General features: G+C 40.2%; 5 protein-coding genes across 5 annotated transcripts; 2 read left to right on the top strand and 3 right to left on the bottom strand.

The window, feature by feature from the left end:
* Positions 1–1562: 1562 nt before the first annotated feature.
* Positions 1563–5787, bottom strand: PHYBLDRAFT_134974 (hypothetical protein; the record flags this gene model as incomplete). Its single annotated transcript, XM_018429688.1, has 6 exons — positions 1563–4148; positions 4248–4568; positions 4738–5012; positions 5148–5370; positions 5486–5588; positions 5702–5787. 6 exons carry the CDS (start codon positions 5785–5787, stop codon positions 1857–1859), a joined length of 3300 nt encoding a protein of 1099 aa, XP_018288789.1. The 3' UTR covers positions 1563–1856.
* Positions 5788–5886: 99 nt separating this feature from the next.
* On the bottom strand, positions 5887–7603 carry PHYBLDRAFT_77626 (hypothetical protein). The gene has a single exon (XM_018443282.1). The coding sequence runs from the start codon at positions 7172–7174 to the stop codon at positions 5930–5932; it is 1245 nt and encodes a 414-aa protein (XP_018288788.1). The 5' UTR covers positions 7175–7603; the 3' UTR covers positions 5887–5929.
* Positions 7604–8975: 1372 nt separating this feature from the next.
* On the top strand, positions 8976–9780 carry PHYBLDRAFT_114924 (hypothetical protein; the record flags this gene model as incomplete). Its single annotated transcript, XM_018428425.1, has 3 exons — positions 8976–9247; positions 9362–9504; positions 9611–9780. 3 exons carry the CDS (start codon positions 8976–8978, stop codon positions 9778–9780), a joined length of 585 nt encoding a protein of 194 aa, XP_018288787.1.
* A 195-nt stretch (positions 9781–9975) lies between these two features.
* PHYBLDRAFT_147976 (hypothetical protein) lies at positions 9976–10761 on the bottom strand (the record flags this gene model as incomplete). Its single annotated transcript, XM_018431986.1, has 3 exons — positions 9976–10416; positions 10506–10593; positions 10664–10761. 3 exons carry the CDS (start codon positions 10759–10761, stop codon positions 9976–9978), a joined length of 627 nt encoding a protein of 208 aa, XP_018288786.1.
* A 1794-nt stretch (positions 10762–12555) lies between these two features.
* Positions 12556–15530, top strand: PHYBLDRAFT_187821 (hypothetical protein). Its single transcript, XM_018439427.1, has 9 exons — positions 12556–12778; positions 12862–13229; positions 13309–13426; positions 13530–13584; positions 13697–14734; positions 14879–14904; positions 14970–15072; positions 15144–15293; positions 15369–15530. The coding sequence occupies exons 1-9, from the start codon at positions 12599–12601 to the stop codon at positions 15482–15484; spliced, it is 2154 nt and encodes a 717-aa protein (XP_018288785.1). The 5' UTR covers positions 12556–12598; the 3' UTR covers positions 15485–15530.
* The last annotated feature ends 274 nt before the right edge of the window (positions 15531–15804 follow it).

Genomic DNA, 15804 nt, shown 5'->3' with positions numbered 1-15804 from the left:
GTCATGAGCACCGCGAAGAGAAAAGTAAAGGAAGAAAAAAGAGGAATAAAGGTACACAAGAAAACATACATAGTACTTTTATAATAAGGAGCGATCGCCAGAGTATGGTGGCTTATTGTTTTCTACTGAACTACCACAATAATGGTTGTAATCCTGGACTTATAGCCACCAAGTCTCTTCTTTTGTACTTGTGTACAATTATGAGATGGACTGTGCTTAATCATTAAATGAGAGTACAAGCACAAATGCAATCAGCTGTGAAGAGATATGTTGAACACAAAGTTTATGTCATACTTCAATAACCAAATCACACGTTATTGCTTAGAGATACAATGTGAAAAGTGCACTTGATCATAAGGATGCTAAAGTGTCTAGACTTTTGCCGCAGGACTATGTGTTATTATTTCTATAGTTGGTCCAAATCTAGGCTATCAAGTACGGATAACACTCAACATCGATAAGAAGTCTGCAGTCAGAGCTTGTTTAATGAAGGATTTTAATCGTAGACCAATGTTTGCTATCTCTTGATAATGTAAACATGTATATATTATAGATTCATTATACTATAATGCGTATGATCAAATATCTCCCCATGGTGATGGTTACATGTATCTTCAAAAGGTTCATCTTTGACCATCTAGATGTTATATAAAGAGAAAATCTCTCCTTTTTCTATTGTTAATCTAAGATTAAGTTGACAACCCATCAACACAAGCCGATAAATATCTCTTATTCTGAATGTTCTGAATATATAGTAAACCTCATCGGAAGGTGACATTGTCTTGTATAAAGCAGCCCATGATTATAAAGAAGTAACCAAACAAAGTTTCTATACTTTGGATTTATGCTTCTTTCTTATAGGTACACTATATGCCGCCAATTGATATGAGCTATTATTTTTTTGCACGCTCGTTTTTATGTCACTATTTGGAATTTCTGTCTTTAAACCATTAAAAAGACAACAGAGATCATCGGTGCTTGACAACGCTTGATTGAGCTTTTATTTGGTTAATTATCGTGTGCTTCAAAAGCTTGTATTAATATGTATCTGTATCCAACTGACTTCTTCTAATTATACAAAGAAGAAGAAAAAGGTTATCAAGATGTCAATGGTCCGGATGTTTTCAGAATATTTACACAATATCGACTCAATATCCCACACTTTAATATTCTTTTAACACACACACGCACACACACATACATACAGTCAGAGCATAATATAGCGATATTCCTTCAAGCTTCTTTTTAGTCTGTTATCTGCTATTTGGACCAGATTCTGTATACAGTCATTCATTGATTGGGTATCCCCATGTTTTCTGTCTGTCCGAGTTTGAATTTTTTTTTATTAGGACAAAAACAAGCAATTGTGAATCTATACTTCATCTTCATTTTCTTCAATTTTATCAACAAAAGCAACCCTCATACCATCTTTTTCATATCAATGGAATCACAATTACATAATAGTAATATATTATAAGCAAGGAAGGCATTGTTTTTCTCTCTTAAACCAAAACATCTTTAGCAAATTCTTGCCCAATATAAAAAAAATCCCCCAGACAAGTGTAAAACCATAATAGAAATATGTATTAAAAAAGTTGAACATGTATCTTATTTTCTTGGGAAAAACCAAGCATGAACAATAGGAGGAGTAGGATAGAAATGATAAAAGAAGTATGAATTTTTCTTTTTCTTGGCCGTCTGAAGCGATGCATGTATTACAAAAAAGGGGGGTAGAGTAGAAAGCAGTTGAATGAAAAAGAGGGGTGATAAGAGAGAATGGATCTAAGATGATGAAAAAACTTTGGCAAAAAAAAAAGAATACCATTGTTTTTTGTTGGTCTCTTCCGCAATTTTTTTTATACGTAACCCTTCTTCTGGAGAATGGCTCTGTTCTCAGGGGAGATTACACTCCAAAGCTGTGTCCGTGTAGCTTCATCAACACCAGCAAGAATGACCTTGAGACTGTTCACCATGCGAGCAGCAAGGGTAGGTTGGAGGATATCAGAAGCAAGTACCTGAGCAAAAATCTTGACGAGACCAACAATGTTGTCGTTGTTGGGACCAAGGATACTTGGGTGGTGTGCTTCAAGGAGATCAAGGAGGTAAGTATAAACAAAGGGTGCTTCCTGGTCATCATTGAGGATAGGAAGGGTAGAGAACCAAGCACTCAATACTTGGTTAACATTGGTCTTGGAACCGTTATATTTGCAGATCTTTGCAATAGCAGAGATGGCGTTTTCTGTGGCATAGACCTCGCCCTCTTCGCGAGCATTTGGAGAGTTGATCATAGCAAACAAAGGCTCCAACGCGGCAACGCATGCATCAGCGAACTGGGGACCACCAAACTGACCCCAAATACCGACGCCATAAGCAGCTGCCTGACGCACCTCAAAGGCAGGATCAGCCAAACCTGCCATGACGGCGGGCAAGAAGTAGCTAGAGTAGTTGAAGGAGTTGGGTCCGGTGTATTCTACTACGTCGTCGAACACACAGATACTCCACTGGCGAGCACTTGTGTTGGGGTGTCCGAGAAACTGGGTCACCAAAGGCAAAAGCTTGTCAAAGTAAGGCAGATATCCAGCACCCTGGGATTTGAAGATGGCTTGCATGGCGCGGGCCAATTCTCCCAAAGCTTCCTCCTCAAGCTCTTCTTCCTCTGCACGCTGTTCTTCATCATCGGCCTCATAATCACCGCTCTGCTTGTCAGCCTCGCGAGAAGAAAGACGCTCGAGGAATTTCTTGAGCTGCTCCTCGTTTGCCTTGTTGAAAGCCTCGAGCTGGGCAGGAAGCAAGCAGTTCTCACCAAGAACATCTACACACTCGTAGAAGGTGGTGTAAACCTGAGACAAGAATGCGACATCGTCCTCAATCTGCATGATTTTGACAAGCTTTTCAAAGATTGTGGTCCACATGTTGGCAAGTTCAACCTGGGCTACATTGGCATCCTTGGCATCCTTGAGCAGGAGAGGAATAAGAGCAGCAGCGGCGTGGCGTACATCATCGTGGAAGTAAAACTTGAGAAGGGGAAGCGCAATTTCCAGGACAGGGGCAACGTAGGGAAGGAAACCAGCTCCAAGATCACGAGCATAGCTCAACAACATCTCAATAGCAGTGTGCTTTTCTTCCAACACAGAGGTCTTGATACCGACCTGTTGTCCGTTGATACCGACAAACTCCCAGCCATCATCAGTAGGATACTTGGCTTCGACATCGTCATCCTCAACATCGACGAGAGTGATTTCAGGTACAAGCTGAGCAGACTGGAGCAGAGGGGGCATGATGTTAGGCAAGTAAGGCAGGAAGTCCTGGCCCATCATCTTGCACATACGGGCCCAAGCAGCAAGCAAATATGTTGTCTGGGAATCATCAGCCTCAGTGGGCATCTGCTGGATTTCGGCAAGAATGTTGATAAAGGTCTGGGTGTAGGGGGTGAAAACCTCCTTTCCAACAGCAAGACCGATGAGCGAAGCACACTCGATTGCTCTGCAGCGCAAAAGGCGGTATTGCTTGTCTGTGGCCTGACGAAGGGCGTCGAGCAAGAGAGGCATGATGACACTGTGGTACTTGATAAACTTGTCTTCGGCACAGTCAGCAACGGTGGCAATTGTAGTGATAGCCTGCTCCTGGACGTAGATCTTAGGAGTCTTGAGCAACACGAGCAGACGTTCAAAGATAGCGTCGAGATAAGGATCAAGGATAGACTTATCGGTCTCCTCGCAGAAGTTGACCATTGCGGCGGCGGCATGGGCCTGTACGCGAGGCTGGGTGCTATCTTCCATGACAGGCAAAAGAGCAGTGATCACAGCCTGGTGGAAGTGCTTCTGGAGGTAGGGCGAGAAATCAGTTGACATCTGACCCATTGCGTTACAAGCAGCATAGCGAACACGGGGATGAGCGTCCTTGAAGGATGGCAAGATCATCTGGATAATGTTACCCAACTCAGGCTTCAATGCTTTGACACATCCTTCACCAATAGAGGAAATTGCCATCAATGCGGCTCTGCGCTGCTGCCATTCACCCGACTGCAACATCTGAGGAATAAACTGGAACGCAACAGGAACAATAATCTTTCCACCGAGAGTTCTAGCCATTCTGTCCAAAGTGCTTTCTCCCATCACATAGTTTTCTTCGTTATCATCCTCAGTGAGCTATAAAAAGATAGAAAGTTTGTTAAAAAAAGGTTTGCCCTAGTCTCTCTTCCAATAGGTTGCATTATGCGTATATATATATATATATATGAAACATACATCTTCAGTTGTATACCAGTCCTCATCATCTTCAATATCAGTGGTCATTTCCATAGCTACAGGGATGATTTCGGATGCAAAGTTGGGAACCTTTCGAACCATACCGGGAGCAGCCTCAGCAAGGGTCAAGAGAAGTTCAAGGGCAGTCTGACGTGTGCGGTCCTCGAACGACTTATCCTTTGCAATGCCGACCATTACAGACAAAACATTTGCGAGAACAGGACGGAAAAGACGAGGGCAGTTGTCAGCCAACTCGATAAGAACAATAAGTCCTTCAACAAGAGTGGGATCGTCACGAGCAGCGATGATGGGTGAAAGAGGCTAATGGCAATTAACCCACAGAGAAAAGAAAAGAAAAGACGAAGAGAAAGATAAGTAAGAATGAACAAGTACGATTATGATATATGACTAATAAAGCAGACCGGACCACACAACGCCGCACTACATCGTACGGCAAATGGGCACTCTTTTGTTTATCTTCAATACTTACATCCAACATTTGGGGCATAAGAGATCCAAGACTCTTCTGGGTGGGCTCATCAGCTTGGATAATATAGGCAGCAGCAGCCTTCATGGCTTCCAAGCGAACTTCCTGGCTTTCGGCATCAGTAAGACTGGCAAGGAACACAGATTTAAGGATATCGTTGTTCTGGTCAGAGATAAGTCCTGGTACGGAAGCAAACACACGGAAAGCAGATTCACGGTGGGCAGCGTGAGGAGATTGACTGCACTTGAACAGAGACTCAAGAAGATTGTCCCACTTTTCTAAAAAGTCCCAAAAACCAATTATGTTTTGTTTGTATTAGAAAAGGAAAGAAAGAAAAGTCTGTTTGGTGTATATATGTATTCGCTCTCTTTCTCATTTCTACATCATAAAAAAATTATCACTTCTATTATTACCATCATCAGCCAATTCAGACCGGGCAATCTCTGCGATAGTGTCGGCAACCTTGTGACGGGCGCTCTGGTCCATTTCGTTAGCCAAAGCCATCAACAAAAGTTCCTTGACACCACGACGGGAGTTGTCCTGGACCATATCCCATAAACGGCTTTCAGGGTTGGAGCTAGACGAGTATTGCTTAAAGGCCAAGCGACGGATAAGAATACTGCAGTGGGAACGAAGCTGTTTTGTTGTTGATTATTTAGTGTATATCAAACCAAAATAATAATAATAAAAAAAGAAACATCTTGTCAGTAAGTGCGTAGTTGTAATTTTTTTTTTGAGTTTAAGAGTTTACCTGAACTTCAGGGTTCTGGGCAACGAACTGGGCCAGACCGAGCAAGAGAAGATCAGGTTGCTGGGCCACCCATTGGTCATTTAACTGGGTCTCGGCAGCCGATCTGTAATTATTCTAAAGGGTTAATAATGGACCTTATTTTCTTTTATTTATATATATATAATGCAATCTTGTGGAAAAAATTTTCTCCTTCTTCTTCTTCTGTATCTCATTCACCTTGCGTTGTTATCAGACGAGAGAAGGCTCGCCAACATGGGAGTAAGTTGCTGGAGGACATCAGCAGAGACGAGTGCTTGTGCCATGGCTGCAGGTTGTTCCGTGTAGGAGAGAGAAAACAAACAAACAAATAAAAATCTAGAGCGAAAAATTATTCCGCCTATTTTGAAAGACAGGCGAACACAAGAGGAGGAAAAAAGTCAAGACAGACAAGTGTGACGCTTTTATTCAGACGCAGAACACCTTTGCGCGGATCAGGAACCCATGTTCACTGTCCTTGGGATCGTGAGCCATAAACAGAGGTGAAATCACCAATAATACTTTTCCCTGGGGCTTTCCTCGACCCGCAGCCTTCATTAATGTAGAATCAAATACAGCGCCTTCTGCAACTGGCACAGTCCCAATGTCAATATCCTGGCCTTTGATTGCAAGATTAAGATGGGCGGCCCTTGCGACAATTGTCTCAATCTTGCCCCGGTGCCTGCTGTCGGTATGAATGGTCGGGTACATTGACCCAAGCCCAGCCATGATGTCATCGACCAATTGAGACATGGCCTGTACGATTGCAGGTTGCTCATCGTCTGCCTGCTTGACCACCAGAGCACTTAGTTGCTGTCTTAGCCGAAGTGTCCATTCTGGATTACGAGGCTTGATCCAATCTGACAATTGTCGAAATGCATCATTAATCGATACTCCCAGATGGACAGGTTGGTTGAGTATCTCCGCTAAAAGACTCTCAAAAAGGTATTTTTCAGTTAAGAGAGTGAGGTAACTTGTCTCGAGTCCTTCATTACTGTTACTGTTATTATTGTTATTGTTATTGTTATTTTCTTTCAACATATGCTCCTCCATAATCGCTCGTTTGTCTGGCCATCTTGCAAACACAAATGCGGTTGCCTTTGTTCGATCAATACTGGACTTGAGAGACATGCACATATTATTCAGCTGACTTGAAATGTGGGTAAACTCGGACTGGATTGTTGACAGGTCGTCATCCGTTGCTCGTACAGAACGCATATAAGAATAAAAGTTTTTTTCCATCTTCTTGAACTCTTCTTTTTGGAGACTGTGTTCTTGGACCAGAGCTTGATATGATTGCTCGAGTTGCTCGTACCGCTGCTGCTGCTCTGCGAGTGCACTGTCTGCGATTTCTTTTTCTTTTTGGGTTGATAAAAGGGCATCCTTGGTTACATGTAATTCGTCCTCCTCTTGTTCCTGTCGAGCCAGGATTTCTTTTTCTTGCTGCATATGAAAGCTCCCGAGAAACTTCTTGTGGATGTGCAAGGATTCGTACAGGGACATAATGACAAGGTCCTTGTCGGCATCCGTGTCACCTGTCATGTCCAGCGGGATGTAACATGATTCATCGTCATCGACGGTTGTTTCACTCAATTGGGGATTTCGATCGAGAGATGGGTAAGAAGACAGACTGCTGCTATTGCTAGCCTGTGAGAGACGTGCAGGGTTTTGCATGTAGATTTTGTTTGTTTGTTTGTTTGCTTGCTTGTTTGTTTGTTTTGTTTTTCTTTCTTTTTTTTAAAAAAAGAAAAAAGATAAACAGAGAAATCAAAGAAAAAATAAAGAAAAGGCGAAATAAAGAAGACAAATAATAATTATTTAACAGAATAAAATCAAATAAAAAGCAACAAGAATAACGCAGAACAGATTACTTTTAAAAAGAAGCCAAGCTTTTATCTATGGTAATAGAAAGAACATCTACACAGACAGATAGACTGGAAGGTAAATGAAGAGATTAAGGAGCAGCGAGATAGACACAAGGAAGAAATATAGATATCAAGTGAGAGAAAGATTGAAGAGGACAAAGAAGACAAAGAAGACAAAGAAGAAGAAGAGGAGGTGTGGGTAGAGGATCAAAGGTGAAGTAAAAGAAGAAGAAAAAAAGAAGAATAAGAAGGGGAGAGTAAGAAGAAAAAGAAGAGGAATAAGAAAAGGGGTGGAGGTGTGGGGGAGGTTATTGGCTCTGATGCTATTGGTGTCATTTATTCTGCTTCTCAAAATACCTTGTTTTTATTTATTTTTTATTTATTTTTTGGTCATTTTATTTTTATTTTATTTTTTGCATATGAGTTTATTTTAACATCCAGGAAGCTTTTCTTGTGCCCATTAAAATTTACACCTTATTTTGTGTATATAGATCTTCATAGTAAACTAAACCTTGGTGCACTTGATATTCTTACTACAAATCCTGAAAGAAAAAAAATTATAAATGATACTGGGCCAAAAATGAACAAATTGATAGACAAGCAAAAATACAGGCACAATCACAAGCACAAGCACAAGCACAAGTACAAGCACAATCACAGGCACAAGCACAAGCACAAGTACAAGCTCAAAAAGAAAAGGAATATGGAGAAAGAGAAATACTGGCTCATGATTAATACAACACCTTGCTAATGTTTGGTTGATACAATCACCAACTGTTTTCCTTTCTTTCTTTATCTTTACACCTCTCTCTCTCCTGGTGCACGGATGGTCTTCTTTACTGAATTTGGATGAATATGGCTATCGGCGAGTAAATGCGGACCTCTAAACATGAGTACGTCACTGACGACGTCGTCTGTTTTGGCTTAGACATTGTGGTGCATATAGCGTGCTCTATTTTTTTTCAGTGTTGAAAAACGTCCAACAAAAAACATAGGCCATAGTTTCCTTTTTTGATCAAGTCATGTCGGATAACGAGAAAGAGCCTGTCAAGGACCAATTTGATGAGGAGGTAATTACGAACATTCATTAACTCCATCTCTAAAGCAGTCTCCTCACATCCACATTTTTTTGTATTTTTTTCCGCTCAATTAGTTGGATTTCTCCAAGTTGAAGAAAAAGAAGAAGTCTAAGAAGAAGGTTGATTTCGAAGAGGAAATTCCCGAACCTGTTGAAGAGAAGATTGTCGAACCCGTTCAAAAGGGTAAACATTAAAATTAATTAGCTTGGCATTCCACCAAAAACAATAAAAGAAAAAAGAAGAAAAACTGACAGATGGATGAATGGATGGATGAATGAAATCTAGATGCCGAAGCTGAGGAAGATCCCGAGGCTATGTTTGCTGACTTGAAGAAAAAGAAGAAGAAGAAGTCTAAGCCTATTGAAGTACGTATTTTTAAGTGAGATATTACTGTGTGTGTGTGGGTAATTAAACTGACCAACTTCGCGTAAATAGGAGTCTGCCGCAGAGGAATCATCCCCTGCACCTGAAGGAAAGGAGGAAGACCTTGACTTTGGAGAATTGAAGAAAAAGAAGAAGAAGAAGAAGAGTATGGCCGAGTTCGAGGCTGATCTTGCTGACGAGAATGCAGATGAGGCTTTGGAAGAAGAGGACGCACCCAAGGAAGAGAGTGGTGATTCATGGCTTAAGAGCGACAGAGACTACACCTATGATGAGCTCCTCGGTCGTGTCTTCAAGATCCTCAGACAAAACAACCCCGAGTTGGCTGGTGACAAAAAGAGATACACCATTGTTCCTCCTTCCATTCACCGTGAAGGTAACAAGAAGACCATCTTTGCCAACGTTACAGATATCGGAAAACGGTAAGTAATATATATATATATATATATATATACATTGGTTTGGCTCGGTTTGGTGCGGGAACTGATGCGTGGAACTAAAACCAAGATAAAAAAAACTAAACTCTTGTTGCGCAGTCTCCATCGTCAACCCGAACATATTATCCAGTTTTTGTTTGCAGAATTGGGTACCAATGGATCTGTTGATGGTGCACAGCGTTTGATTATCAAGGGTCGTTTCCAGCAGAAGCAGATCGAAAACGTTCTCCGTCATTATATTGGTAAACAGAAAACAACAAACTATATAGAATGGGAAATCTATTGTATATTGTGGAAAGAAAGAAAAAAATCTAACTCTTTTTATTATTTATCTAAAATTATCTACAGTTGAATACGTTACTTGCAAGACTTGCAAGTCTCCTGATACTCTTATGACAAAGGATAACCGTCTGTACTTTGTACAGTGCGAGTCCTGTGGATCTACTCGTTCCGTATCTGCTATCAAGGCTGGTTTCAAGGCACAGACCAAGGAAGACAGACGTGCATTGAGAGCATAGATGTGATGTTATGTGATGTTGTGGGTTGTAATGTGAAACACAAGATGAATTTGTCTATCTATCTATTATTATTATTATAAAAAAGGACGAACATTTGTATATCAAACAAACAAACAAAGACCATACTTTTTTTTTTGAATATTTTTCTATACATTAAAAACAAAAGAAAAAAACAAAGAAGACACGAAAACATTCTTATGGACGCGTTGTCTCGCGCTGAGCACTCTTAGGAACCCACGCTGGTGAGGCGTCTTCTCCAATCTCTACCTCCCTTACTCTTAATTTCTTCTTTTTGGTCTTGGTCTTGGTCAATGTCTTGGCTTTGCTGATTACTGGCATTGTCATTGACTTGGAAATCTCGGGCATCGTTTCTGATTGATCATCATCATCCATCTCAACACTTGTCTTTAGTGGGCTGTAACTACTACTAGGGCTTAAACTAGTAACCTTGGCTGCAATGTCCTGATCCTTCGCCTGTTCCATTCGACGAATCTCATCAACTTGTGAAAGATAGTGTTCCTTGGTTGATTTCAATTTGTCTGCTTTGAACTGAAGCTGTTTAGAACGTGCTGTCAACATTGTCATGGTAGATTGTAAGGAAAGGATCTTTGTGTGATACACAGCTACTTTGGCCATCTAACATTTCATCCAATAAGTTCATTTGCAAAAAAAAGAAAGAATTAAATGATATGGTTCCGTATATATAGTCAATTAAATCTTCTTACATTGGCCTTTATATCTGCCAACTCTTCTTCTGAAATTGCAGCCGAAACTGCCTCGGTAATTCCATCACTTAGGGTCTGTTGGTCATGCCTAAATCAGACATGTTAATAAACATATTTGGTCGTTTAGAATGAGCGAGTGAATGAGTGAATTTACATACTCTAGTTGTTTTAGCTGTTGCTTTAATCCCTTTAGAAGAGTAGTTATCTGACTTGAAAAACCTTGGCTAAGGAGAGAAGGTTCGGCAGTGGTTGACATACTTTGGAACTATTGGTGAAAAGACAGGAACTCGAGAAAAAGTCACACTTTAACCAAGAAGTGTTGTACAACAAAAGAAGAAAAAGAAAAAAAAAGAGTTGTGTCAAGAGAGAGAGAGAGAGAAAGGGGAAAGGGAAAGGGGAAGGAGAGAAGACTGCCAGTTAACGTTATTGTTGCTTTCTAGTGTTTAGAGCATGATATAGTGCATACAAGTAACTATTTGCTTGGCCTAAGATCAGGGTGATACTGTGGCATTTATAGAACACAATTGAGAATATATTAAAAGACTGCGCAAAAAGTAAAGCAAGGCAAGGGGAACTTGAATAGGAACAACATGGAATCAAAAGCAATATATATATATCCTATAAGTGCATTAGGACCTTTTTTGTCTTCTTCTTATACTATCTAGCGTATATATATTCCTTATACCCCTTGTATAATACAACTAACACGCAGAGCTAATAAAAGGATTTCATTTTCAAGCATCCCTTATAGCGATTTGAATGATATATATATATATATATATATAACTTGGTGTATTAGGAATAAGACGTCTCTTTTCTTGTTCCTTTTATGCTCACCTAAAAACTCTAATACAATAAATCTTAAATAGAAATTTAGTAGAGTTTGTTAGTCAACCTTATTTTTCTCCTTTTAAATAGCACATTGGTGTCTTTTATATACGTGTGCAAGGATAATGAATCGATCTATTTTGCTATAGTGTTTCGTTTTAGGTACATAAACTCCTTTATTATTATTATCATTTTCTTTGGCCATTGGGCTTAACCTCGTCGTATACTCTCCAATTCGCATCTATTGACATTTTCCCTTTTTTTTGCTATATAAAAAGTTGAGCTTGTATAATATATTTTTTTATAAGATATAAAGTAAAAGGCCAGTCGTTTCTCTCACCCAAAAATACAGACTGGTGTTTATTGGCTACACTACATAAATTGACGACCGGTGCCTTGGTGTACTGTTTTATTTTTACATGTCAAGAAAAGGATCCGGGAATCCGGATATCCGGTAATATATATATAGTGGTCAGAAAATGTGGTTAATGATTTTTACTATTTGAGATGTAAATAGCCTTTGAAGAATGTATGCTTGTGTGTGTGTGTATTGATTACAAATATTACCAGATTTTAGATCTTCATTTGCAAATTAATTAGGACATAAATTATATACTGCTGATTATTTTGAATTATAGCTTATCGGCTGAAAGACAATGAATAAAGTATATAGGCCATATCCATGCGTATTACCAATTTATTCTGTTTACAATATAATATATATATGTATATAGTAGATTACTGATCAGAGTGGCTTTTGAAAGTGTAAGAAAAGAGGTAATTTATTGATCAGAGTACAGCATATACTTTGAATGAACACTCTTCTTCCCCTGTCGCGCCATTGCTGACCAATTAGACGTTCTCCGACATCAATTTAAAGCAAAGAAAGATCCTGAAAATACAGCATTAAGGTTCTCATTGTGTCAGCCAAGTGAGACTTGATTAGTGGAACGAAGATAGTAGGCCAGTATCGTGTATGCTGCTAGCCAACTGAGCGATACTTGTATTGAATGATTGAAACCAACAATCTTTCTATTACTAATATAAATCTACTTACTTTGTGAGCTTTCTATAAAAATAAATAAATAAAAAACCGGTATACAATGGGACGCGTTGGCTTGCTCCGTCTGATCGGACCTTCTTCTTCTCAAAATGAAATAAAAAGCCTTTTTCGGTCATCCCCAACTTCCTTATTCTTTCATATATATATAGCTTTTTTTTTCCCTTTTTCTTCGCCGACTTCTTTGCTAGTTAATTAAGACGCGATGGCCAGATATACGTGGCCATTTTGGCTCTTACTTCTCGCTCCACTTGTAATGGCACAAACACAAGCTATCACTCCACTTGACATCGTCACTCTTCCTCGTCCTTCAGGTCTATCGGCCTCACCAAACGGTAGCCTGGCTGTCTACACGCAATCGGTCTATGACTCTAAGCAGGACAAAGTAAAGCAAGAATCAAACCGCTGGCAACATGCAATACATCTGCTGATACCATACCTTTTCTTGTCTCTTTATTGATTCCTTAGACCTTGCGCCAGCTCCTTTTGTTGGATCTTGAAACAGATATCGTGAAGTCCCTGACAGACGCCTCATCCGATAGCACCCAAAGCGAACCTTTCTTTTTGGACAATGAAAACATTGCCTACATTCAACACACTGCGGGTGTGGATGTGGACCAGCTCCATGTATTGAACCTGGAGAGCGGTGACTCGTATGCTCTGACCGAATTCCCTATCGCTTTCGGAAATATCAAATACAACCACAAAAAAAGCCTGCTTGTGTTCTCAGCGTCCGTCTACCCCGGTGGCTCGCTCGAGGATGCCAAGCAAAAGGACAAGGTGCTGAAGGAGACCAAGAAAGATACCGGACTAGTCTATGACCAGCTTATGGTTAGGTACGTTGTTGTCTCTGGTGCTCTTCAGTCCGCTTAATTATGGCTATTTTCTTTTTATATGTCTCTTGTGTGCATATAGACACTGGGATACATTTGTTCCAGAAAAGGTGAACAATATCTTTGTCGTTCAACTTGAAAACGATGGAAAGTATACCGTTGGAAACAACACCATCAACCTCCTTAAAGGCACCGCATTGGTATGCATTTTACACAAAATATATCTATTTTTTTTTTTAAAAAAAAAAAAACAGAAATAATAATAATGCCCATATATATTTTGTTTTATATTGTATATTGCAGCAATCCCCTGGATTCCCTATGGGCGATGCTTCTGATTTTGACATCTCAGCTGACGGTAAATTCCATCACTCAATTGATCAATCTTGATAATCTTTTATATAAATGTTACAAATTTACTTGCACATACATCATTGATCACTCACCCTTTTTTTTGTGTTTTTATATAGGTGAAACACTTGCATTTGTATCCAAGATCCGTAGTCCAGATAACGCCTGGGAGACATCTCAACATGTACATATAGTTCCTACCTCTGGAGAGTCTGAGCCCGTGATCATCAACGGAGACATTCCAGCCGCATCAGCCGGCCCCAAGTTTGCTCCATCTGGAGTTCTTGCCTATCTGCAGATGTATGCTCCCCAGTATGAGTCTGACCGTAACCGCATCATCATATGGGACCCTGCGACTGGCACAAAGACGACCGTTGCTGAGTCATGGGACCGCAGCCCATCCGAGCTGGCCTTTTCTCCAGATTCAAACACCCTATTTGCCGTAGCTGATGAGTACGGTCGCCACAAACTGTTTTCGATTGACTTGACTACAGAGGAGATCACTGCGCTGACCAACGAACATGCCCTGTCTGGCCTGTCTGTCTTGTCTTCGAGCCGCCTCTTGTTCAGCCTCAATTCGCTCGAGCACCCCAATATTGCCCACACCCTTGATCTCGATTCCAAAGTGCTTACTAAACACAGTGTGTCCGATGCCCTGTCGAGCCACCTGAACCGTTTAGATGTAAGCAAGCCCGACGAGTTTGTGTTCCAGGGAGCTTTGCATGATCCTGTTCATGGCTGGATCTTAAAGCCTGCCGATTTCGATGCGTCCAAAAAGTACCCCGTCGCATTTCTGATCCACGGCGGTCCCCAGGGTGCCTGGTCTGACAGCTGGTCGACTCGCTGGAACCCTCAGGTCTTTACTGGTGCCGGGTATGTGGTTGTGGCCATCAACCCCCACGGATCTACAGGCTATGGCCAGAAGTTTACTGACGATATCCAGCGAAACTGGGGCTCATATCCGTTTATCGATCTCCAGAAAGGCCTTGACTATGTGTTGGATACAAATGAGTTCCTTGACGCAGACCGCGTGGTTGCTCTGGGAGGTTCCTATGGAGGCTACATGATTAACTGGATTAACGGTCACACCAACCGCTTCAAGGCTCTAGTTAACCATGACGGCATCTTTTCAACCTTGAATGCTTATTACACCACAGGTAAGAAGAAAGAAAGAGAGAGAAAGAGAGAGAGAGAGAGAAGATCAAGCAAAGGAAATATATATATATATATATATATATGTATTATGATAACAATGGACTATTTCTTTTACTTCTTCTGATTTGATTTGTGTTTCTTTTTAGATGAAGTCTATTTCTCTGAAAGAGAGGTAAGTAAAATAAAAATAAGATATATATATATAATAATAACGAAATTTTTGAATTGGTTGTCTAGTTTGGTGGTGTTCCTTTCCACACCCTCAACCGCCTTGTTTACGAGCGTTGGTCTCCATCCAACTATGTCCAGCATTGGCAAACACCCACACTTGTGATTCACAGTATGTTTTCTTAATTATATAATTAATGCCTCGACATTTTATTCATCATGTTTTTGTATATAAAAAAAAAGGTGGTCGTGATTATCGTCTGGTTGATGGTGAGGGTTTCGCAACATTCACCGCTCTTCAGCGCCAGGGTGTTCCCTCGCGTCTGTTGTACTTCCCTGATGAAAACCACTGGGTTCTCAAGCCCGCAAACTCATTGAGATGGCACAAAGAGGGTACGTTTATTTAAATACATATCTTATGCACATAACTAAAAAAAAAAATTGGAATGCTTGTTTGGTTTATTTTAGTTCTCGAATGGATCGACAAGTATGCAAAGGTTGATGAGGTAGCTGTGCGGCCTGAATTCGACCCTCAAAGTAGCTTTACTGTTCAAACCGAACAGTTTTTGTCATCTACATTTTAAGTAATTAAAAAAATATATCAATAAAAAGACACAATTGATACATCCCAAAAACCTGGATCCCCCCCCCCTTTTTTTTTTTTTTTTTTTTTTCCTCAGCAACCCAAACCAAGCCATACAAATAATCTTATATTGTTGTTGCTTATTAACTAATTAATTCATTAATTCATTAACAAGTAGCCATATTTTTTTCTTGCTTTTGTTTTGATGGCAAAAGCGGTAGCAATGGTGTTAACTTGATGATCCAAAAAATTCATAAATGAAATTGAACCAATTTCTAATGGTTTCTTTACTGTTCGACAGCGCTTTAAAAAAAAAGGAAT

Source organism: Phycomyces blakesleeanus (assembly GCF_001638985.1).
Source record: "Phycomyces blakesleeanus NRRL 1555(-) unplaced genomic scaffold PHYBLscaffold_17, whole genome shotgun sequence".
Lineage (NCBI taxonomy): Eukaryota > Fungi > Mucoromycota > Mucoromycetes > Mucorales > Phycomycetaceae > Phycomyces > Phycomyces blakesleeanus.
Note: the sequence above shows the minus strand (reverse complement) of the source record. Positions and strands in the feature narration are given on the sequence as shown.